Raw genomic sequence first — 25376 nt, forward strand, 5'->3', positions numbered from 1 at the left:
TCAGACACTTCCTGTCTGCGCTGTCATCTGTCGGCGAGGCCTCCCGCCGGTGTGGGAGGGGTGTGTGTGTGTGTGTGTGTGGAGGGGTCATTGATGACACACCGCCGTGTTAATGACTCATAAGCCAGGCCCGGAGGCTCCTCAATTAGTTCTACCGCTGGTGCGGTGCTGTGTTCAGCAGAGGGGCCACGTCAACAGTTATTCGAGTTTCATCGCCCCGCTGATTGATTCGGTGTCAAAAAGTGCAGCGTGAATCTTACGTTTGAACTTCCCCGTGTTACATTTTGGACGCACGGTGCAAGAAATGTTACTTCCAAGTGCATGCAGGATTGTTTCACTCATCTCTGGTACATCTAGGGCCGTGGCAACAGTAAGTCATTTTTATTACGGAGAGGCACAAATAGCCAACACAAGCAAACCGCAATGCCAGAGAGTGGGAGTTCATTAGAACATGCCTGGTACAACCGCAGAGTCTAAATCATCTGCTTTTAAAACATGCAAACAGAAGAGTATGTATAGAAGGTTCTTTCTCTTCTGCCAGCGTCGTCCATAACTTAGCAGATTTTAAAATATGACATGCGATATTAATTCTGGCCTGGTTTTTGTTAGAGCAGCACACGCCGGGTGCATGTGCTGGAGTGGGGATGGGAACAATAGACAGGTCTGCTTTGAATCCGCCGCCTGGTGGTGTCTGCTGTGTGTTGGGTGAAGCGACATTTGGTTTTATGGTGGTACAGTTTTGTTTATGATTCATATTTCTTTGAGTGCTTGTGGAATGTGCTTAAAGGCTTTTCGTCTTGTATTTCTCAGGGTGCTCTCGGGCTTCCTGGCGTCCCAGGTGTTGACGGACTGAAGGTGAGGTTCCTCATATATACAATACAGTTGATTGTGTTGATATTTTCTATTCCCTTTTTTTTTGGCAAGTTTAGAGTAGTTTTACAGAGAGATGCTGCAAAAATAGTTTATTAACACATTTTTTCATCTCTTCCAGTTCCAAGAGAAAATATTTCATTTTGGGGGATTTGCAAGGGATGCGTGATCGAGTTTTCAGTTCAACTCTAAATTTAGCCTGAACATGTTAGAACGCTTCACTCTCAATTCAATACCCATAAAAAAAAGTTCAGAAAGCTAACTTCCATCCACACCTGAAAGTATTTTATGATCAAAAGACCCACTTTAACAGTTTTCATTAGTCTTTTTTGGCCATATGTTGTACTTTCTGTAATATTAATAAAAGGTCCTGCCATGCATTCTGACAATTTTCAAACCGCTATCCTATTTGAGAGAAAATCCCTCCGGGCTGCATCCTCGAGTCTTAACCACAAAGTGCCGGCTGCCTGTGAATCTGCTCACACTCTGGGGCTCATTTCTGCATTTTCATTCTCAAAGCGAGTAAAGAAGACACAGTGCAGGTGTTTCACAATATTAATATTTACTCCAGAGCAAAGAGTGACGTGAATGAATGGGGGGGAGGAGATGATCTGAGAGGCGCCATCTTCCTAATCTCAAGCATGCAATTTATAAAGATATGAGCGGAGAGGCACGCACGGCTGTAATAGAAACCAGAGTGGAAGCCGTATCGACTCTGGAGACGGCGAAAAAGCTGAAGGCCTAATTCCATACTTGTGTTAGCAGCGGGGGGGTGTGCCAGCATGAAATAGAACCCGACGCCGTGCAACGCGGTTTATAAAAGAGAATATCTGTTGCGGTATGTAGCCGTCACTCGCGCAGAAAGGCCGAAGGCGGCTCCGCCAGCAGTGGCAGGTTGACTGGCAGACGTCGCGTTGATCTGACGCAGATATCCACCGAAAAAGAGGGATGATTGCTAACGCGAGCCTTATCAGGCCCCCGTTTAGGAGTTTTTAATCAGACTCCATCATCATTATGGCAATATATCATCATCACGATGGCAATGACTCCCATATGTGCGCCGATAGATGATACGCTACGATATTTATGAAGAGTTTCACCGCCGGTGTGTAACTGAGGGGATACTCCCTATTCCCACAATGCCTCGTGAAAACAAAGCATTGTGGGGGGAAATGAAAACGATAAGGAAGCGAGACAGAAAAATAAGCACCAGAATGAAATAACGGTGCATTAAACTTACAATATGGCCAGTATTGAGATTTAAATTTATATAACGGCTTCATTTTCCATTCGGGCAACATTAATCAGCGTCATCCAGCCAAAGTTGTCTCTCCGGGTTGAGAAATAGCTTCTCAAAGGCTAATGATGTGGTAGGTTTGCAAAGGTCAGGGGGTTAATTGTTTTTGGCAACAGATGGACCCGAGGTCGGTTTCTCAGTGACGGCCTCGGAGAATATGGGAGACTCTATGCTAACAGCAGACTGGCATTCATCAGGCTTTCTTCTTATGTTCATAACCAAACCAGAGACCATTAAGCTTTTAATCAGCCTGTTTATCCTCTCTACTTTTAGATTTAGCTTGCGGCTTCAATAGTTTATACTTTGGGATTGCTCGGGGGAATTTTCGGGATTGTATTTAGCCGTTGCTGTACAGTATGAAGAGTCTATTCGTTGTAATAGTTATGATGAAATACGCCCTTCCATCCTGTCTGCCCTGCTCTGTGATCAGCTATCGTGCAAATACGTAACACCTGTCTCACTGACGACACACTTTAACCCAAAGGTTGGAGGTTATCTCTGTCTAACGAGGAAAATGTGCAGCTTTTTGTATCCCCTGACCTTAAGTCAGAGTTCACACTGCTGAATCAGCCCACTGAATAGAGCCACTGTGTGTATGTTATGCTGTCCATAGGGGGATGTTGGCATCCCAGGACTGGACGGGGTCCCCGGAGCCAAGGTCTGCCGCGCACATATTATGTGTGCTCTAATTCTTGTCAATCCATGGCGATCATATATTCTTTTTTTGATGTTGTCTTATTCATATTCCCAATTTTTTTTCATCAATCTTCTTTTTTTTGCCATTTTTTGTGATGCATTTATGTTTTTCATGATAATTATTGTTGTATTCTTTAGAAAATGTGCATTATACATATTTCATCTTTGTTTGATCATGTCTACATAATCTGTATTTGCCTATATATGATTAAGAACATGCTATCTTGGTTATAGATATCCATGCATGTTATTAAATGTCATAATTGTGGTAAAATGTCCTTGTAAGTAGAATTCTGGCCACTTTTAGTCATGACTGTGCAAGTTTTAAACTTTAAAAAGCTGATACTTGAGGGTCTGTCTGGGGGGAAAAAGCAGCCATAACATAAGAGAGTTTCCATAATCTAACATGAATTTAACGCCAGATACTATCTGACCCCGAGTGGCTGCAATAATTCCCCGACTGAACATAACTCCCCCGGAGCTTTGGTGTTTAACACTTTGCTTTCTTTCCCAACAGGGCGAAATGGGAGAGCAAGGTGAAAAGGTAACGAGTGAATTCAGATCACCAAACATTATTGTTAGCATCGGCCTCCATGTCTCCCGTCTAGTAGTTCAAATCAGATGAATTTGCTACCCTGAGCACACCTGATTCACTAAGAATGATGATACCACTTCTCACAGCATCATCGGTGTTCATAATAAGTCATCATACAGTTATAGAATCTGAATCCAAGAGGAGATTCAGGTCAAAATGAAGTCATGGATTCATTTGAAATGTTTTTATAAGCATGAAAAGGGAAATATGTCCATTATTTCACATCAAAAAGGCTAATTAAAAAGGATTATGTTTATATCTAATCCCCAATCTTTTTAATCGGGCCTCGGGTTTGGAATTGCAGCTTTAAAATGCCACAACTTTTTTAATTTAGTGAAGATAAACTGCTTTTTCTGGCTTTATTATTTAAGAAAAGAGCCAGGAGAGCATTTAACATGACACATGACAATGCATCTAAACTGATAAACGCTTGATGTCGAGCACCAGCAAGCTCATTTTCTTGAAGTTCCTTCAATATTCTCCCACCAGGACACAAAATTTGATTTCAAACCCTCGGACTCGCTCTTCATCATATGATTCATAATCAATTAAGTCATAATTTTAAAACCACGTGCCAGAGACAGCAGTGAAATTCACTCCAAAGTACTATGAGTTTTTATTTGGACAATAAAATGCTAACATAAACTGTTTTTTTTTAGCTTTGGTTGCCAACTAAAGATCTAGAAGGTAAATTCAACAGATAAAAAGTGATTTAGGAGAAGATGATATGATAATATCCTCCACGAGGACACATAACCTTTATTTTACCTGGATTTGCTCACCTTCAAATCTGCTAAATGATTAATGACAGGTCATCAAGTCATTGTCGAGACTAAACCACAAATGTCAACCTCACGGTGGCGCTAGAGGGCAACGTCATTAAGATCAATGGTGTGGAAAGGCATCCATTGTCGGACCAAAACCCGACATAGTGGCCGAAATCAACCCTGACATTTAATCTGCTTCACACAGCCAAGATGGAAAGGTTGCAAGTTTAGAAGTGAAGCTCTCCACCGTTCGATGCCAGCGGTGGACGGCCTCCGCTGTGCCCCGCGGAGCACATTACGTCACCTGAAAAATCCTATTTGAACCATGTGTGATGACTCAGTTAGTGACCGGAGTGAATTTCAACACGTCCACTAATGGTGCTTTGCCTTCGCTACGACATCCATTACGCTGTTTTACAAAACCGTCAATCACAGAAGTCCTACTGCATGTTATGCATGTTTAAAATGTTTAAAATATGCTCCCTGTGTGTGATTCCATCATAGGGCGATATGGGTGAAGATGGGCCGAAAGGTGATATAGGAGAGAAGGTATGTACGTTCCTCTTCACATTTCCGTCTCTCTTCTTATGTCTTGGAACCTGCAGAGTCTGGCTTTTGGCTGGAAAACCAAAAAAAGAAACTTTAACGTTAGCCATCTGAGGGGAAACCTGTGGAGAGCAGAAGTAGCCGAGGTCATCTGCCATCAGATGTAGTCAAGGCAATCGTCCTGGCACGCGACCCGTCCTTTGTGCTTAATGTGGATTTAATTGCTATATCATGCTGACGCTGCATTTTCTGCTTGGATGGCTCCTGCGATAATTTGTAACCATTTATCTTGAAGACAGCTTGTCAAAGTCCGGGATCCATTTCCAACAAAAAGGCAGAGCGGAGCGCCGCCAGACAGATAACTCAAAGCTAAAGTCAGAGATTTCACGTTTCGCTCCAGAATGGTTATATTTTCATTGGGAAATGTTTTTGTGTTTAACATCGTGTCCCATCATTCTGCCTCTGCTGTTATTATTTAGTGAAAGCAGCATTTATGAAAATACTGTTATAATTTAATTTTGTATCGGGTGACCTCATGACCAATAGAAGATTTGGGCCTTTTTACCCATCAAACTTGTTTTAAATCATCCGGGGAAAAGACCAAACACTTTCGGAATATATGATTCATTGAAAAATGTGGATTCAGCCCATGCGGAAAAATTGCTCTCACCCCTGGGAAAAGATAAAGATTCTTCCCAAAGTTGCCAAAAAACATTATAACATAGTTGCTAAGTACAGACAGCAAACAGAAAATACACTGATTCTGTTTTATACTGGAGATGTTTTTGCTCGAAGTACCGAGTTGGGTATAAAAACAGAATATAGCTGATGGACTCCAAGCAGCGTACTCAAAATGTCACTGCCAATTTATTGCTGCTCGGCGGAGAACAACTTTGATAACTCCTCACTTTATGGGCACTCAGGTTCTTAAAGGACTGACGAACAGGCGCTGCCAAAAAAAAAAAAAAAAGGCGCCGTTGGAGGGAAACAGATGCAGGTTATCATGAGTGAACAAAAAGGAAAAGTGGAGGGCGATAAAACGCCGCTTTGATGTGGTGTACCTCGACGTAGTAAAAGCGAAAACAAAGCTGCGGGAGTGAAAAAGAAAAAGGAATCCTGAGGGAATTCAAACTTCTGTACGTCACCTGCCATTCATCCCCAGAAAGCAAACCTGTGTATTTGCAGTAAAAAAGAGACAGGGTTTAGTGTAACAGCCTGGAAATGGCCGTACGGACGGGATTATCTCATCTAGTCGCATCGTCAATGTCAGCCAAAGTGAGCGTAGAGCACGACATATGGTAGGAGTAATTGTTTTTCAATCAAGATATGACTCAGCGTACAGATGCGTTGAACACATGTCGGATCCACTAAGAGCTGATGGATGTTTCAGTGCAAATAAAACCCCCAAAAAATGTCTTCCGCGTGCAGGAGAAACACATCTTTCAGCAAACTCTCCTGTCATCGGGGTTGTGTGCGTCTGATCAATGGCTCTGGCTGACATTATTGTTTCACTGGCGGAAGAGGAAACCAGAGAGTGGGGGGGTGAGAGAGCATCTTCCACACCGATGCCAAAGTTAACAATACGCAGCACGCACTGCGGGGAAAATGTGGTCGCGCGGGGGCGAGAGGTGAGGCGGGGAGAGCTTCGGTATGGCGAGATGAGACACCTCAGGGAGTAGAGAGGGGAAGCGGGGAGTGCAAGAAGTCGGGGCCGGGCTTTCGCGTGACACAAAGGGGGATTGTTTTGACGGCGGGGGATCTGCGGAGTGTGAAAGAGGCTAAATGACGGGACGTATATACGCGCTCGCTCTCAGACACTGAAAGATATACAATCTGTTACTTCCCTGGAAGGGGAAGGCACATATTAAACATGTGCATACAAATACATAAACTGAAGTATAAAACCATAAACTGTATAGAAGAAGCGGATGGAGGTCACGACTGTTTTTTGTCACCATCTTAGTTTTCTTGCCACCAGAAATGACACAAGAGGGTTGAACTAAATAACACAAACACTAGTTAATTGTGCATTTAATAAGAGAAAAAGCAAAAATAACTATAGCTAAGCTTAGTATAAAGACTGGAAAGAGCAAAACCTTTAAGCTAGCTCGGTCCAAAAGGAACAAAATCCACCCGACCAGCACCTCTAAAACTCATTTAGTAACCCGATAATTTGCCATTTTATGGGTGGTTATTTGCCCAACTATTCCTTGGCCAGGACCAGTAACTTCCTGGAGTCTCCACTGGTTGCCTGGCAACTGGTTCTTGCCAAGAAATCCTCCGGCGCATATAACCCCAGTAACATGAGCTTGAGAGATGCTTTTGAGAATTTGCACCACAAAATGGATATTTGTTGGCCGTATCTTGTGGAGGGGCATCGAGTTCACTTAATATTAGTTCATAATGTGTTGGATGGTCCTGGATAAAGTGAGTTAGCTAGTAGAAAACTAGCCAGGTGGAATAGGGGCTCAGCAACAAGGCGACATCATCTGCATAGACGTGTTGCTTCACATCATGAGAAATGTTTTCTACATCCTCCGCGTGTCCATCTCTGGCCGCGTTTATCACAAATCATTAGCGCGGTTAAAAAGCTTTAGTTCTGAACCATTTACCTCCGATGCATCCTCGCGTTTAACTGGGCGTGAAATTAACTGTGACTCATCTCAGCGTTTAAACTTCGGAGATGGGCTCGTTCTTTTCAAGGTTTAGAGAAAAAATAAAGCCCTAATAAACTCCTGAATTTGGCTTTTGGGAACTTCCAGACTCTTGGCTCCGGCCGGCGTGGCACAGCGGTTGGTATCATTCTTTGAATCCTGAGATCCGCTCCAAGCTCTTATGAACTGGCTGTGTTTCAGCTGTTTTTCCTTTTTTTTTTTTTTTTTTGTTTCTGCCCCGGGAATCTGCGTTGCCTCACATGTATTCCAACTCGGCGACTGAGGTCGATGTTCAGCTGAGTTTGGTCATCTTTGCTAATGACCATGATGTGAAGCAGGAGTCGCGTTCCGAGTGCTGCGGTGACATTTAACGGCTGCCTTTATCACAACTCCGACTTCATTGCCCGCTGATTAATTCGCTCCATCTCGGTCTCTCTCTCACGCAGGCAAGCAGCTGGTAAATGGCCCGATTTACTGAGTATACATTATGAGATATTCCTGCTATTATTTTTAAATGCCAATATGCAGCGACGGCCGTGGGTGCCTATAATGAAGTGGAGCTGTGGTGACAGCTCTGCTCTGTGGTTAGGATCGCAGGCTGGAGCCTCACCATGGTAATTGGCCCAATTGGGACATTTCAGCACTCGGTGCCACACCTCAGCTCTCTTCCCCAATTTCACCGCTTTCTTTTTTCCATCGCATAGTTTTTCTTTTGGATTAGATTCATTTTTTTGGGGACATATTGATAGATTTTAAGTCGGCGTTGTGACAGAAAATGTCAGCGAGGTTTATCAGCATGTGTTAATTGCGCGTGTAGCGTCCCCGGATGCTTGTTTTCACGCGCCTCATGGTGGCTTTTTTAATCAAAAGTGTGCCAACTGTGCTGTAAATTCTTATTTTCCACATTATTAATGAGATTAACAATGGGGGGGAATGTTACAGTCCCTAAATTATGAGCGTAAGTCATTTCTTTTTTGTCAAAGATGGAACAATTAAATACAGATGTGAGGCTTTCTTACAGTCAGTATCTGTCCCCGCCACAAAGCAACAGGTGTAAACCAACTCCCACTTTGATGTTTGCTTTGCTAAACACTTAAGACACAAAAAAAAGACAGAAGAATGGGCCTCTCTCTGTATATCATCATTTTTAGGTCAACCGCTACATGACATCCATGTTGTTTCTTAAGTATTTCACCAAAAACACATTACTTCATTGTGTAAAATCGCGTGAAAGCCTTTCATTTCAGCAATGTAATATAAGGAGCCTGTTTACACGGCGAAATGTCCCCTTAGATCATTTTTATGCCTTTTAATAAAACATATAAGAACAATTCCCTTATATAAAAATAAACCCTTGGCATGATAAGTTTAAAGATATGGATATAGGGGGCACACTTCAGCGTGCAACAAAGCCCAGCTGTAAACAGTAACAGTTTATTGTCTGCAAAAAAAAAAAAAATGCCGCAATTAAACATGCCTTGTGTGCTATGCATGGTAATGGCTCCCATAAAAAGCTGAGGGCGAGAGGCATTCCTTCAGCAACTTCTGAGCGCAAAGGCGTATGTGTAGTGAAACCACAGAGTCCACACCAGAGCCGAAGACCCGGCTCCTTCTCCCCCACTCCCTTTTCCCACCAACCGCCCATAATTACGCTTATTGGCCCCTTGTTTTATGTATGTTTTCACTGTGCAGTAGTAACGCAGCACATAGGAAAGGGGCTCTGAATGGTTTGGATGATTTTGCTGGAAAAATGTGATATAAGTACTTCTAGTTCAATACCTGAAGAGACGTCGTTTAAAAGGGGGGGGTTAAATGGTCGCAATTAGTCGAGTTCTCCTCGACCGTTTGGGGATTTCTTCTATACGGTGTTAGATTTCACGTCACCACCAGCATGCAGCCGCACTCTGACCGCGGAAAAGCAATGACAGGATTCAACATCGAAGCTTCCAACAATGGCGTCTCAATCTGTTGTTAAAAAGATACATTCAATCCGAGCACTGCTTGGAATAGCAGGCGATTGGCTTTTCTAATTGGATTTCATGCTCCCAACAAGTAAATCCAGCGGTTGTGAAATTATGTTTTGCATTGTTCAGTAAAGATAAGCTATTTTTTCATATTTGTGTAGCTGTAATTGGACAATAATTTTTCTTTTTTTTTATATATTTCTCTTAGGGAGATGCCGGCTCCTCTGCAGCAGGCATCAAGGTAAGGCTACGCTAATGCTAACGGCTTTCTCCACGTCTGTTTCTTGACCCTCATTTAGTTTTGGGTTGCAACAGCTGCTAACTTTAAGTCTCATCAAATAAAAAACGACGTTTGCATTGCACAAACACATAGATTGTTGTCATCTAATCATATGAACTCTTTGCATGTATTTCAGGGCGAACCTGGAGAGCCTGGACGAGGTGGAATGAAGGTAATAATCACACGTTGCTACACGGAAGACAGATAGTTGTGCATAGACAGGAAGTAGATGTAGCGGTGGCAGGACATTTTCAATATCCACAGGCTATATGTTGAATTTTGTTAATAGGTTTCTTCATGGGGAATGAATATTGGAATAAAATATTCCACCATGCATTTTTTTTCAAATTGAGTCATCGCTGTTTAATATAAAAGGTGATGCTGAAGTTGGATAAGTGCTCTGACTCATCAGAACACCTCTGGATATATTCAATCTGGTGTTTTTTGATGCGTTTTATGGTTACTAGCACGTGACAGAGGCTACCATCACTTTGCCTCACATCAGCCCAACGACAGAAGCTTTCATTGTTTCAGCAATGTTTTCTTCTATGACCTCTCTTTCTCCCAGACAGTCTTTTTTTTTAATTCTAGCACTTTCCAAGGAAATCCGAAGGATATTGTTGAAGAAACTAATAGAACAAGCATGCGGCAGATGAAGAGCTATTGCCCTGCAAAATAAAAGCTATTACTCGTCCTCTTGACCAGGCTGCCGAGATTGCACCAGTGCCCCATCTAATTCCACTTTTTAATCCCAAGTGCTGCGCCCCATTAATTCCCACTGCTCTTTCCCTCTGGACCAACTCGGTTCCAGACAGACTTGAAGGGCTTTTAGCAAATGTCTTCTATTTTTTTTTTTTTTTTTCTGCTGTGCTGCAAAGACAAAAAAAAAAAAAAAAAAAACTTGTGGCCTCACTAATTTTTTAACCGCTCTGTCTTATCCCTGGTTTTTACAGCCATTCTGCTTGCGCTGACACACTTACAAATTATATTTCTCGTATAAAAAATGGCCAATCGTGAGATTGAGTTGTTGTTCCCCGTTTAATATTACCATTGGAGGGCGTTCAAGTGTCGGTGAAGTAGCAGTCCACAAGAAGGACTTCCATTAGCCACAAAGGCAATTTACAGAGCTCTCCCTCTCTCTCTCTCCGATCCCCAGAGGGACATTACAGCTGATCATTCTCGTGCAGCGCTAATCATTTCTTTGCTTATGCCATAAATACGATAGTCTTAATAGAGCGTTCATAATTATCCTGGATTCCGACATTTTGGTTTTGAAAGTCTCGCAGACGCCTCACAAGAGACTTGACCGCTGATATTTTCCACAGTCGAATCAAGATGACGTTTATTCAAACTCGTGGATGTAATGGAAGTTTTGACCTCGGACGACCTTGGCGCCGCGGCGGCCCTCTCAAACTTTTTTTTTTTTTTTTTTTTCTACTACAAGTTATTTCTTTCCTTCCTGAAACCAGAATTTTCACACCTGCCCAACCCAATGAAATCCTAACAATAAAACGCCATTGCACTTTGTGAGTGTTATAACAAGCACTAATCACGCTGTCAAGCCACGGCTGCATGAGTTGGTTTGAAGAGTGCATGCGGTACCTTCTTGCTAGCGCTTCACCGCGAGCAAAATGACGCTTAACGGACGGCAGGGCCCGCTTATAAGCCAGAGAAAACAGGAATAGAGAAAATCAAGTGTGGAGCTTAATAGAACCCCGAAGAGCCCGCAAACGAGGCTGGACTCGGCTTAGCTTGGCTCGGCTGTAACATGTCACACTCTTCCTGTGTAGGGAGAGCCAGGACTTCCAGGGCTGCCTGGACTCCCGGGGATAAAGGTAAATGCTTCGCTGTTTTTACCCCCAGTCATTCCATCCGGTGTTGTCCCTGTCCATCCTCTTCAAGAGCAAACGAACCCTCAGTCGGCCTGTCATCATGCCCCACGCTGCAACCACTTTCAGTCTACTTCCTGGAAGTGACATCACGAGACTCCCGTGTCAAAAAACAACAACAACGAAACAAAAACTGCTCGTTAAGGAGAGGAAGTTGGATTTATTTTTTTATTTGATTATTTATAATCTTTTAAATGAGGCTTTTCTTGGTTTAGTTAAAGAGCTTGCTTGTTTACTCTATCATAAAAAAAAAAAGGAAGCCAAACCGCAGATGGTTGAAACAAGAGGCACGTAATGAATCCGCTGCCATCCTATGCTGGAAGAATACCACCCACCTCAATGTTTCTCAGGATCATTAGCTTGAAATCCAGCGTGAATGCAAGGAATGCTCACACGGGCATGATGAGATGATGCTTGTTGCTGTTTTTGGTTCTCTATTTTTTGTGTGTGCTTGTTATGTGCTGGCCTTGTAAAAAAAAAAAAAAAAAAAATCATAAAAAAAGTCATTTTACATTTTATATACTCCTGTTTTTACTTAAGAGGCCTGAATGCTTGATGGATTCTAACAATATTTTTGCTAACGTAGCACTCTTTGGTTCTGAGCTCGCCTTGCACTTTGTTCTGCTCCGCATTCTTGGCTTTTTTCTTCTTTTTTTTTTTTTTTTTTTGATCCAATCAGACTTTTAGAAGTTTTTAGAGGCTAAGTGTCCATTACCTCTCCAAAGGCTTCCAGGGTGGAGCCCGCATGGTTGCAGATGGTATGGCACTTATTTCACAATCAAAATGTTTGATGCAAATCAAATCTAGCATCACACCTCATACTGGGAAGCTCACTCCTCGTAAGTGAAAAGTGCAAATGCAAAAAAGTATTAAAGCTACTTCATTAGTGGCAGGGAGCCTGTTTTTTTTTTTTTTTTTGCACACACACTTTGAAGCAGAACACTTCTTTAGCACAGATGAGTTTCTAACAAGGTCAGTAGTCACGTCTATTAGGACTCATAAGAGGGAGTCGTTAATGGACGTGAAACCGGGGGGAAGAATTAACAAGCCTCTGATGATTTTGTGTGATTCATGCACGTGTCCTTGAAGTGTGCGTGTGTGTTGCATGCCTGTCGTTTTGAATCTGTTTAACCATGCATCTTGTGCTACACCAAAAAAATGACATAAAATAAGTCATATTTGCTGATTTTGTTCTGTTTTGGGTTGTTTTTTTTGCAGGGTGAGCCTGGTTTCCTCGGCCCCCAGGGGGAGCCAGGGCTCCCAGGACTCCCAGGAACTAAGGTGGGTGACCTCAGCTTTTCCACACTAATTACACTCGTTTTATTGCCGAGTGGCACAGTGCATATTTCAAGTCCATGACAATGACGTGCGACAGCTTTGACAGCTTTTCCCTTTTTGTTTTTTTAATCACATCCCGTTAGTGTGATCGTCTTTGAAATCAGCAATTCCTCCGGGTTTATGGTCTCATTATCCATTATTAGCACTTTACAGAGGCGATTAAGCCCCCGTTTCTTTAGAACGCCACTTGGAAGTGGTCAGAATGAGCTAATCCTCACCGCTCCCCTCTGTGACATTATCACACTGTGGAGCCAGCGGTGATAATCCAGACACACTGCAAATTAATGTCCCCGTTGTCCTTTAGCGTCAGGCGTTTTTGCAGTGCATCAATTATCAAGATGTATCGTTTTTTTGCACCGTCATCTGGAATATCACTCAATCAAATGTCAGGGTACGTCTGAAAAGGAGCAGCACTGCAGCAAATGTTTCATCTGATAGTTTTTCCTTGTGTTCGGGGTCTCCTCACACCCATTTTTCTTTTGAAAGAATCTGCGGATTTATTTGTGCCATTACGTTCATCATTAGTAAGCAGTTATTTGAAGGGAAAACCACAGCCTACACTGCTGAATAATGGTCGTGTGTCCCACTTGGGTTTGAAGTATCAGAAATGAGTGATGGAGAGTGGTGGGCTCTGAGTTGCACCACATCGCCCTCTGTTGGCGGTCTTAAGTCACTCTCACAAGAAGAGATACAATAAACAAATTAGCATTTACATTTTAAATATTCAGCTTTTCTCTAGGAGGTTTCCTTAAAAATATAACATTTCACCTCGTCCAGAGGTCACAATCTACCAGGGAGGCGATTGTGCTGACTCTGCATAAATATCTGCAATCCACCATGTAAATCTGTCTCGCGAGCAGACTGGTGAGAAGGGCGGGGAGCTCTAGATTCCTCAGTCATGTCAATACGGCGTAACATTAAGGAAATTGAAGCCGTTCAGAGAGAAGATGCACCGCAGCACTTCTGCTGACGGCGGAAAAGAAACCGGGCCTTGATCAGCACTTCAGGGCTGCAGGAGAACAGATGGTAACCTTAATGTTGTTGTTGATTGGTTTGCTCTTTTCGTCTGTTTAGGGAGAAAGGGGCGACAACGGGCCACAAGGAAAGGGTGAAAAAGGAGAACTTGGACCTTTTGGACCAAAGGTCAGTCATTTAAGTGCACAAACAACACAAACTATGTGGTGACAAGTATGTATTTAAAATGTAATTCAGAGATTTTTGCTGCCATCTAGAGCCTCGCTGGTTTAAGCACATACTCTAAAGTTCCCATGCATTTTAAATAAGAACAAGTAGAATGCATTCCCAAAGCAAAGGGCTCACTCACGTCATCAAATATTTCTTAACACAGTCGGGCTAAACCATTACAGCCCGTTATAAGTTCAAGGCTTTTCCCTGGAGTCTGCCGAAAGTAAAGCAAATATAAATGAGTTTACCATTGTTTATGTCTGGCCCTGACCCAGCAGGTAGCTTCAGCTCTCCAGTCTAAACTTAGACGCCCCGCCGATCTGGTTCACATCCTATTAGAAACCCCCAAAGTGAAACCCCCCGCTCTATCAACGCCAGAGTTCAAATAAACACTTTCTCCATCGCTCCACTTCTATGGCATATTAAAAGCTGCTTATGTCAGTGAAGCTGACTGCGTCGCTCCCTCGGGATGAGTGCGAGGCGTCGATGATATTTCCTTTGTCAGATATGCATTTTTTTTGGTAATGAATTTGGATTGAGCCCATAATGTTGGTTTATTTTCTTCAGCTTGGTGTTTATATCTCAGTCTTTTTTTATAGCGTCCCACATGACTCTTTTCGCCATCTCTGTTTTGTTACTCACGCCAGGGTTCACAAGGAGAGGCTGGTACACCTGGTTTTAAAGGGTCAAAGGTGAGCATGCCAGATGTGTTTTCTTTATATCCGGTGAATACAGAGCTTTAATTACCTGATCCTTTAATTAGAGTTTGCAGGTGATTCAGATCTTTGAGTCCCACCAGCCGATGGTTTAGAGTTATTCATAGTAGCAGTAATATTAATATGACTTTAATATGTATTAGTGTTGTTGTATTTGTTCTTTTACCAGGTCTCCACTGTGCAAAAATGTAAAATATAATTATAGATAACGGGTGAAAAAGCAGTATTATGTGTCATATATGTTGAAATTTAAAATTCTAGAACATATATTATATATATAAGTGATTTCAAAACACATTATTGCTTTAAGGAGAGAGTATTATTCATAGTAATGGCAATTGGTTTATACTTTTTGTTTGTCTTCTCACATTAGGGGGAGACCGGAGATAAAGGAGACATTGGATTTTCAGGCCCGAAGGTAAGCAGTGATATTAAACAAGATAAATGCCTCTTTTCTCCTCTTTTTTTGGACGATTAAAGATGTTGCATGACAAATTGATTTCCCATGACATGCTGCACTACACTATAAGCACCACCAGGGGGCAGCCTTCTAACCTTAGCAGGTTTTTGGGAAAAGAGGCATACTGATGTTGGTTTTCAATGACTCTGATGAATCTATGAATCAGGTGTGCAGTATGGAAGAATATGTTTAAATGTGTTTGTTAATAATAATGTGCAGGGACCCCCTGGGCAGAAAGGAGACCAAGGAGCCACTGAAATCATCGACTACAATGGAAACATTCAGGAGGCCTTACAGGTCAGACCCCTATTTAGTTATTTGACTTTATCTGGATCTCTACGGATAAGCATCTGTTCTTTAATAAAAAAAAAAATGGCACAAAGGTTTCTTTCCTGTGTGATCTCTAAAATCTTATCTCTCACCTCCTGCCCGTTACCCCTCCTTTGGCCCACTGCAGAAGATTACCACTTTTACAGTGACGGTAATTAGGCTCTGTATTCTTTGCATTGTGTCGTCTCCATAAGTTATTCGTCTTCGTCGTCGCATGGGCCCAACCCGAACCCGACCCCGGTTTGCAATGCCTTGTTGTTTTTGTGCCCCAGCAACCTGTTTGCTTAACAACGAATGAAAACGGCATTCGGCGCCATGCTGTTATGCTTCTGTGTCATCGACCCTACGGGCTGCTTGAGATGCTGGTTGTTCAACATTTTTTGGGGAATACCTACCAAGTATAATATTGATTCATGTAATAATTTGGTTATCACCTTACCCTCAGGATATGTCTCAAAGAGACCGAATCTAGTTTTAAGATTTGAATTTTCTTGTGTTATTAAGTTATTATGTTGAATTAATGTGTAATGAAGCTTCTACACTGTCAATATGAAGCCAGGTAGTATTCCAGGATACACATTATACATTGATTTCCCTGTCACCGGCCAAGTATTATTATTTCATGCAAAAAAAACGTCCTGAATTTGAAATAAAACATTTGTTATTGTTTTAAAACCTCCTTGTTTGCTAAAAATCAACATTATTTGGATTGTTTTGGTTAGCATGGTATGGAATTAGCGTCCTAGCTCCATTTAGCGTCCTAGCTTCATTTAGCGTCCTAGCTTCATGCTAATTGTTGCTAAGTTTATGATTTTACTATGATTTCATTCTGAAACCACCACACGCATTGCAACAAATCACTGTAAAGAATAGTTATTTATCCATGTGTTGTAGCTAACTGTGTTTTTTGACTTTGGCATGTGTCTTTCAGTTGAGCATCATAGTTCGTAACGGACTGCTAACATGTTTGTGCTGTTTGTCATTTCCACTTAGATCGTTGGTATTGAAACCATCAAAATCCCAATCAAAAATCAATGTACTCAGTCGAGGAGAAATCCAATTCACTCTGCTGTGTTTCCTTTTCTGTTCAGGGTCCTCCTGGACCACCTGGGCCGATCGGACCGCACGGCATGAAGGTAAACTTCTATTTTCCACACATCCTTAATGTGCAACGCTCATGTTGACTCTTCAAACAACAAAATATATTACAAAAATTTGGAGAAAAATTGCAAAACGTCTTTTTGTCCTCTCCCAGGGGGATCGTGGTCTCCCTGGTCTCCCTGGCCTCGACGGTGAAAGAGTGAGTTCATTTATCATTTATAGATGAAAAGTGTCATTTTGAATTGGTTTATTGATGAAGCTATGAACTCAGGGTTAGCTCAGAGGAATACGCAGACCTAATAAATACTTAAATATCCACAGGGTGAATGAATGAAATACAAAAGTTCCTTTTTTACCTTTTATGTTAAAATGTTTGCCCTCTCTTATCAGGGCTACAAAGGTTCCAAAGGAGACATGGGGATGCCTGGAGCTTCAGGGGAGAAAGGATCAACTGGTTTACCTGGCCTGCCTGTAAGCATAGATAAAGAGAGTCTGAATATTTCCTGAATCTGGATGAATGACTCTTCAACCATCTTTTCAGAGAAATGTCTCATAAAGCTTTGGTTCCACAGGGTGTCAATGGGGGAAAGGGGGATAGGGGGGATGCAGGTCTACCTGGTCCTCAAGGAACTTCAGTAAGTCCCACTAAAGACATTTATCATGCTAAATATGTTGTTCACTGCAAACTCACACACATTTATGCGTTGTACTGTCGATGTGAACTGTCAGTATATGTTATTGCAGAATCATGATTTGGTGATATATTTAATATTCGCAGATCATCGGCACTCCGGGGTCCTCAGGGCCACACGGACCCCCAGGACCCATGGTAAGTGTTTCTATAAAAAGTCTCACCAGTAGATACACTGTACTTATTGTTTAGGAACAAAAGTTAATATAATATAGAATGTACAGATGTAATGTCAGCTCAACCTGGACATCTGATTGTAGTGTAATGAGGTGGTGTTTAACGTGCCAGCACATAAAACCTCTCCCCTGCTTGGGATCAAGCCAAACCCTCAGACGTTCATTGTTGTTGTAGCAGGAATGCAAACACATCATATTTGATCCATTCATTGCAATAACATAAAGCATGGAGGGCGGAGCCTCATAGTACAGCAAGTCCACATGGCTTAACATGCAGGGCGTACGGTTGTTTGCTGGAATTTGGTCGGTTGTTTTTTCAGCCACAAACTCATGATTTTGTCGTTTTCAGGGCCCGCATGGTTTCCCTGGACCCAAGGTAAACCTCAACGAGGAAGTTAAAGTGCATCGTTACTATGACGTTAAGCAGGATGCAGAAACTTTTTTCCTTTTTTTTTTTCTTTTTTTTTTAGGGGGAACCCGGTTTGCACGGTGCGAAGGGGATCCGAGGGGAATCAGGCCACAAAGGGGACCGCGGACCGCTGGGTCTCCCTGTGAGTACTGCCGTGCATCATGGGATGTCTCCCACCACAAAGCCCTGTCCTTTATTTCCCCAGACATCCATAGATATTTCACATTTGTATTTTCGCCCAGGCCAATGAGGAGTGTGTGTTTGTGTTTGTGTGTGTGTGTGTGTGGCCTTCTCCATTTTCTGTCCTCATTTTCATTTGCCTGGACTTTGTAGTCCCCCCCCCCCCCCCCCCCCCCCCCTCCTGTAACACACAGTGAAATGTAATTGTTGTAAACCCTGCCATCAACCTGTCCTAATAACAGTGTTCATCTGGTACTAATCCCGCCTTGTTCATGTCACTCATACCTCCATAACCACACAGGGAGCCTCCGGCTTGGACGGCAAGCCCGGACTTAGGGTGAGTTTCATGTGACCGAGAGGCTTCACCAACCCAACCTCTACCTATTTTCCTCCCCCCTCCCTTCTCTCGCCCTCCAAATCTGTGACCGCCATCACCCCCATTTTCTCGTATTTCACCGTGAAAATAAAAGTGCTATAACCTTTTTGTTGAACGTATACATTATAGCGAGGTGTTTCAACGGCGGCCGTGCAGAAAGCCGTTTTAGCAGGCATTCCAAAGCTCCCTTTTTTTTGTCCCGTGTTGCATTAACTCAGCATTAACACACACTCACACATTAACTTGTGTCAGCAGTGTTGTAAATGTCCTTTTGTGGCCAATGCACGTGTCCCCAGTGTGTGCTATTCGTAGGTCAAAACCCGATGGGAGTATTTGTACAAGTGTTGGCGCTTCCATCTGGTTATATGTCCGGAGACTCAACTTTTATTTTGAAAAGAAATTCCTGTGATAGTCCAATGATGTGAACTCACCATGGCAACGCTGCTCTTTGCAGGGTACGGATGGGCCTACAGGTCCGGCTGGTCCAGCTGGGCCGAAGGGCGACATAGTAAGTAATCAACGTTCATATCTGACTGATGATACAGTAGATTTGAAGATTTGAGGTATTTTCAAGTGACTGCAACACGAAATTTATTTGTATTAGGGTGAGCGGGGAGCATCTGGTGAACCAGGACCAAGGGGACCTTATGGACTACCTGTAAGTATTATCACTTCTTACGCTCCCCCCATTCTTTGAACATGGTATGATCTGTAACAATTCACCTCCTTTCTTTGCAGGGAGCTGCTGGAACACCAGGCTTGGATGTAAGTCTCTTAAACCTTGTTTTCTCTGCTATCACATTCATATTTTGTATTATTATAAGTAAAATGTATGCAAGTACACAGCTTTATTGTGTGCATATGTTGTTACAATGATGATCCTGATGAATTTTCCCTTTTGTATGAGCCTTTTCTATATTATTCCTCCACTTTCTCTCTATTTTTTCCTGTTTGTTGCTGTTGTCTTCAGCTTTGTCAGGGCAACAACCGTCTCTCTCTCGCCTTTGCATAGTAAAGCCAGAGTAATTAAGCGGAGTTGAACTTTTGCAGGGGTTGCCAGGCTTAAGGGGAGAGAAAGGCGACGTTGGGGAAAGAGGAGAAAAGGTTAGACGCAGATGGGATATTATGGCTCGTCAACACCTTAACATATAACAGAGGACTGATGTCAATGGACAGTGACGGGGAATGTAGAGGTGTTTTACTCTTTATGATCACTTTAGTTTTCTGCTCATCTTCAATTAATTGGGGAAAGGTAGGAATAGAGTAGTTGAAAAGTTTAATATATATATCTATATAGCATTTTGACTTTCTATTATCCTTTCCATATCATTCCCAGTCCTCTTAAAACTTTTGTTCTCCACTTATGAATGATTTGTCATCTCATTTCTCCATATCTCATTCTGAGGCATCAAAGGGGGGAAAAAGTGATTTCAACATGTTAGACCACAAGTCCATTGACAACAGGCTATTACAACTCACGTTTGATTTCAGTCGTTTTCATGCATGAGCATACTTAAAACATGTCACTTCTACGACTTCTTGAGCCTGTTGATAACCCCTCCCTTGCCTGTGTATACGGTATTTCACTGTCTACCTTACGATGTTAATGTTTCCGCACTTATTAACACTTCTAATGTGTTTCTTGAGAAACTGTATCCCGATCCTTGAAGATAATCATTTAGCGTTCTCACGTTTCTGTTAATCTCTGTGTTTTCCGACAGAAAATAGACCCTAGCACTGCTTTTTGTTCAAGGCGTTAAGCAGCAACTGTCAGCTCTGAATTATGAGTTATGAGTACATTTATTAAACAGAATAGAGTGTAGTGCAATGTGTCATTCAAAGTACATCTAATGTACCAAAAATGACACATTTCATCTCATGAGGGCCGGAAATAGCTGTGATATTTGACGTTGAGTACGAAGGGAGGTTCTACTGATTGACTTAACATTAATATCCTCTTTTATTTTGAATTGTGTGATTGTCCCGGGCATGTACTGAATGACATAAGACTCCAAAAAACTCCAACCCTAATATGGAGGGATACAGTTTGGACTTTTTCAAGTGTGTACTTGATTGAATCGTGTCCTGGAGCTTTCTTCCCCTGCTGCCCTTTCTCATCCTTTGTGCCCTTGACAACCCTTCGACCAGCTCTGTTTTTTTTCCCCCTTTTTTTACTCCTTCCTATTGTAACGTTCTCCTTTTTCATCCACTTCCTTCCCTGAGGAATGTTTTGAGAACTCCCCTTACTGTCTGGAATCCCCTCCTATCTAACGTTGACCATGTGCCTCTCTCCCTTCCCCGGGCCACAGCCTCCCTGTTTAATCACACCCCCTCCTAATATCAGTGCTGTCCCAAATGTTCAAAAAGTGATGCTAACTTGACCAAAACGTTGTATCCACAGGGGGAGAAGGGAAAGAAGGGCAAAAAGGGGCCTAAGGGCGAGAAAGGAGAACAGGGTGCCCCTGGATTAGATGCTCCCTGCCCGTTGGTATGTCCCGAGCTGGAAATCGCCTCCCCAGCCGCGTAGAGCAGTCGTCCCAAAGAAGGATGAGCGCCCTGTGGCTAAACAGATACCCGGCTTCCACCAAACCATGACAACAGAGTAAATTACAATCCAGGCACAGAAAACATGCCATTAAATGGTGAAAAACATGTAATTGGACATGGATTGTGGTATCAGCAAGCTCACAGGGCAGCTCCTCCCTCGCCCGCACCCCCGCCGTCCGTCACAGTGGACGGACGCAGGGGTTAAGGGTCATCCACCTCTCTCCCAGTAACACTCCTAGGTCGTCTTTGCAAACAGGGTTTCCGGGGATTTAAGGGTGAAAAGGGGGAACCAGGGCAGCCAGGTCTGGACGGGCTGGATGCCCCATGCCAATTGGTACAGTATTTCTCTTTTTCCTTCCACCTCTTCTTACCCATGCATGCCGCTCACCTTCAGTCATCACCGAATAAAAACCACAGCCATGCATGACTTGAGAGCTTGACATGGCATGAACACACCTTATTTTTTTTTAATCTACATTTTTCCTTTTAGGAATTGTAATTAAATTGCACCAACACATACCTTCATATACTAACTTCCTGACCGCAAGCCGCCTCTTTTAGATAATACACAAGTGAAATATACAAAATAGACATATGATGAATAAATAAACTATCCCTCTAACTGAATCCTTTCCCGTTCCCTTGATTAAAACTGGAAAAATAAAATTCAATCCTGTTTCCTCCCTGCTGAATCCTCCACGGACGCGTTACCTTTTAACCTGATGCTAACACAGACTCCTGTACTGATGCCCATGCTACCGGCACACAGACCCCCTCCTCTACTCTGTTAACACCCTCTTTCCCCTTCCTGGTTTTGTACCAATTGGGCCAGACCACGACGGCAAGTGAGGGACAATAGATTCCAACTTTGTTTCATATATTACATGAAAGCTCCAGGCTGCCGTGGTTGTCTTAGAATAACGCGTTTAGACAAGGAAATGAGGGAAAAGTAGGTAAGAAAACATTCATGTCATAAAAACATCTCATTAAATGACATCTACACCAAATGCAATGTGTATATATTATGACCAACCTCCTGATTTTGTTATAGTTTACCCCAAAAATCCAGCTCAGTGTTTTGAACTGTGGGGTCAACATAAGAAAATCAGAGAATTATCAACATATTGATGTGCATGAGCTATATTTTTGCCGTGTGTTATGTGCATGAATAAGAACAGCAGTTGTCACACGTAATAATTCATGTTTTTTTTTTTTATTATTATCATGACACGCACATATTATCTGCGTTAACACATTCAGCGTTGTTGTGATGGTACAGTAGTTACTGCAAGTCAAGTTCCTGTTTCTAAAAACATCCTTTTGAAGAAGTTAATTTCACATGAGTCCGAGAAAATGTACACAGTTTGACATTTCCTTCCCCAAATATCGACATCAAATTCTGTATTTCAACACTTTAGCGCCCAGAAGTCCCACACATGTTTAATGGCAGTAAACTGCACATGGTTGCTCGTGGCAACCAGTCGGTTTGTAATCACCCAGCAAGAGAAATAGTGTTCTGAATACATAATTTGCTTGTGGTTTGATTTTGGAGAGGTACACTATCTTCCATGTATGATTGTGGGCATGTAGATTTGATGCACCAGATCTTCCATTTCTGTTTCACTCCTCATGTTTTTTATTTCTTCTTCTTCCCTGCGACTCTTCTCTAAACAGGGCCCAGATGGATTACCAATGCCTGGATGCTGGCAGAAGGTAAGAAAAGTATATATTTGAGTAATATGACTCTAGCCACTGTAAAATAACCATTTCCAGACCTTTTGTTTATGGTTTGAAAAGGGGAATCAAAAAGTTTTTTAATGACTCCTTCCTGTTAAACTGACATAGAAAATGCTCCTAATATTTTGTTCACATTCTGTGTGTCCATTTGTTTTTCATGTGGTTTTAAGCTTCTCTATGTTTGCATGGGGTTTTCTGTTAAATAAGCCATAACCAACGTTTGACTGTTGTGTGAAAAAAACCCAGATTGTACATCTCAAGTCACGAACGCAATGTGAAAACATGTTCCATCTTCATGTCTCTCTCTCTCCTGTGTTTTTTTTTCTTGCAGTGATCACTCTAACCCGCAACGCATGGAGTTTGTAAATAATGCTTCTTTTATGGTATTTATAGTTTTTTTAATGGAACATGTCTAAAAGAAAAGAAGTCTATGTTTTTGCGACGATACAACAAGAGATAACCGTCCTCCCGAGTTTCACGCTCTTAAGCTGCTTCTACTCACATCGCCGTGTGGAAAAACAACAACAACAAAAAAAAACAAATCATGTGTCCGCTCTCACATCTGCATCGTGGTGGCGTTCAGATCCTCGGCTGGTGGGCAGGAACTTGTCTCTGTAGTCTTTGCATGGCTCAGACTGGAGCGGCCCGGGGCCAGATCCAAGAGGGGGGGATGGGGTTTGGAAAGGAGATGTGGAAGGAGGAGGATCTGGACCGGCTCTCTAACACCAAACGCTAGGTGTTTATTCATGTTGTTTGGTCTCAACAAGCTCACCGCCCATTCATGCAGCATTTTCTAAAAGAAAATATGAACTGTGCCAAACAGAACATTGCACCCCTGGCCCCCTGCAAAAGCATGAGTAGTATACTGAAACTATATTTATATGTAATGTACATACATGTCACTGTTTTGTGGTTGCGTTCATGGCTTCTGCAGAAAAGAAAACGCATAAAAAAAGAAACCCCAGAGCTCTGAATTAGTAATTTCTGCTTTCCTTTAATCTTCCCAAGGGAGTCACGCCATGGCTGGTAGCCTGAAAATGCCCAGAAAGTCAAGGTTGTTGTTGCTTTATTGTGGTGATGCCTGCAGACGGGTGTCATATCAGCAGGTTTTTCACTGTTGCACTCATGCATCCCAGCGTCAGCATCATCACCATCGTCATCGACAGCGTGGCGCCTCGAGCACCCGCGCGTCTCCGAGACAAGAGGGGGGGGTAACTTAGCAGGACCTCTGCACCCCCCTCCGAGCGGATCCCGCAGGAGAGTCGCTGAGAGTCTCATCGATCTCCATGGCGATGAGCCGGAGCGTCTGCCACCCGGCAACAGGCGACGCTTTTCGAGATCGTTGACAGAAATGCAATCATGATATATATATTTTCTTTTTTTTGCTCTCATTCTTTGACATTGTTTGAGTTTTGTGTATAAGCCTTTGGTGCCTCAAGCTTTTATTCATTCCTTTATCAGAAATGTACAACTTTATATCATATTTTGAATTATTGGAATGGTGTTTATTTCAAGAGGGTAAGCTTTGTTTGGTTAAAAAAAAAAAGAAGAAAAAGGTTGTGAGAGTATTGAAGATTGCGCACTGTTTTTCATATGATTATTTTTTTTAATAAGATGTCGAAATAGCATGTGGGTTACGGCCTCGCCTGAGCCTTCTTGCCTCTGATCTCACTCATGCTTTTGAAGAAGCTTGTGTTGTTTGGCGCAAAAGACATCCATCACAAATATGCTCCTTCTTCATTCTGGATTTTTTTTTTTGTTAGTTGTTCACTGCATGTACACGGTTGGATTACTTTGTGGATTTCTTAAATATTGAAAATGAGCAAAATACATTTTATTTGGTATTTCACATGCGTCCGATTTAAGGAAGGCCCTTTTACACCCCATGTATTGTCTTAACGATGGAAAACATGTATTACAGTGCAAGAAAAGTGTAATTTTTTTACACTTTATTGGTCAATTAGTCTTCCATTTATACACCGCAGTCTCACTGATGGCCAGTTGTGTCACATTCCATATCAGATGGAGCAACGAAATGGAGCGATAGGTTTATTTTTCAACACAGTTGAGTCCTCTTTTTTCATATTTCTTCTATCAAATTGCCTTCTGACGTCGTATAGGCGCTGGGCAAGGTGATGCCCGGCACTTCTTTTCTTCAACGTTAGAAATACGCATGAATGGATTTTACTGTAAGGGCAGATGGGGGGAAAAAACGCCAACGTTGTATGTTGAGATGTAGAAGCAACCACAAGGGGGTGGAGGCCCATTTCTTCCCACGTGGTTTCCGTTTTGATTGTACAGTTCATCCCATCGCTATATAAGAATGGATGCACATCTGTATAGATTATAATGGTGCTATCTGATAGTAGGCCACCAACAGCTCCTCTACCAGTGGCAAGAACTACGCAACAGGTTTCTTTATTGTTGTTGGGGTTCATTGTATGTAACAATTTCATTTTTTTTTTTTTCTGTGCATATATTTGTGTATTTGTCTCAATATTTTACTTGCAGGTACATTATTTATTTTTCTATAACTTCCTACACGAAGGCATTTTGGTTCTAAACGGCATTC

The 25376-nt window shown here is 42.3% G+C and overlaps 1 protein-coding gene across 4 annotated transcripts in view; it reads left to right on the top strand.

Annotated features, from left to right (window-relative positions):
- col25a1 (collagen type XXV alpha 1 chain) overlaps nt 1-23747 on the top strand; it is a 118926-nt gene extending 95179 nt beyond the window's left edge. Inside the window, exons 11-39 of one of the 4 annotated variants that reach the window (XM_084002284.1) lie at nt 811-855; nt 2781-2825; nt 3381-3407; nt 4730-4774; nt 9598-9630; nt 9806-9841; nt 11460-11504; nt 12777-12839; nt 13971-14039; nt 14729-14773; nt 15171-15215; nt 15477-15554; nt 15715-15738; nt 16679-16723; nt 16843-16887; nt 17079-17159; nt 17261-17323; nt 17467-17517; nt 17905-17931; nt 18026-18106; nt 18446-18481; nt 18975-19028; nt 19125-19178; nt 19259-19285; nt 19571-19624; nt 20922-21008; nt 21324-21401; nt 22742-22780; nt 23136-23747. In XM_084002284.1, the coding sequence (XP_083858410.1) occupies nt 811-855; nt 2781-2825; nt 3381-3407; nt 4730-4774; nt 9598-9630; nt 9806-9841; nt 11460-11504; nt 12777-12839; nt 13971-14039; nt 14729-14773; nt 15171-15215; nt 15477-15554; nt 15715-15738; nt 16679-16723; nt 16843-16887; nt 17079-17159; nt 17261-17323; nt 17467-17517; nt 17905-17931; nt 18026-18106; nt 18446-18481; nt 18975-19028; nt 19125-19178; nt 19259-19285; nt 19571-19624; nt 20922-21008; nt 21324-21401; nt 22742-22780; nt 23136-23138 (1425 nt within the window). In that variant the 3' untranslated portion in view covers nt 23139-23747. The remainder of the gene's footprint in view (nt 1-810; nt 856-2780; nt 2826-3380; nt 3408-4729; nt 4775-9597; nt 9631-9805; nt 9842-11459; nt 11505-12776; nt 12840-13970; nt 14040-14728; nt 14774-15170; nt 15216-15476; nt 15555-15714; nt 15739-16678; nt 16724-16842; nt 16888-17078; nt 17160-17260; nt 17324-17466; nt 17518-17904; nt 17932-18025; nt 18107-18445; nt 18482-18974; nt 19029-19124; nt 19179-19258; nt 19286-19570; nt 19625-20921; nt 21009-21323; nt 21402-22741; nt 22781-23135) is intronic. The other 3 variants (XM_084002281.1, XM_084002282.1, XM_084002283.1) reach the window with 3 other exon arrangements.
- Nucleotides 23748-25376: the final 1629 nt, after the last annotated feature.

The sequence above is a fragment of the Eutrigla gurnardus genome (genome assembly GCF_963514095.1).
Source record: "Eutrigla gurnardus genome assembly, chromosome: 23".
Lineage (NCBI taxonomy): Eukaryota > Metazoa > Chordata > Actinopteri > Perciformes > Triglidae > Eutrigla > Eutrigla gurnardus.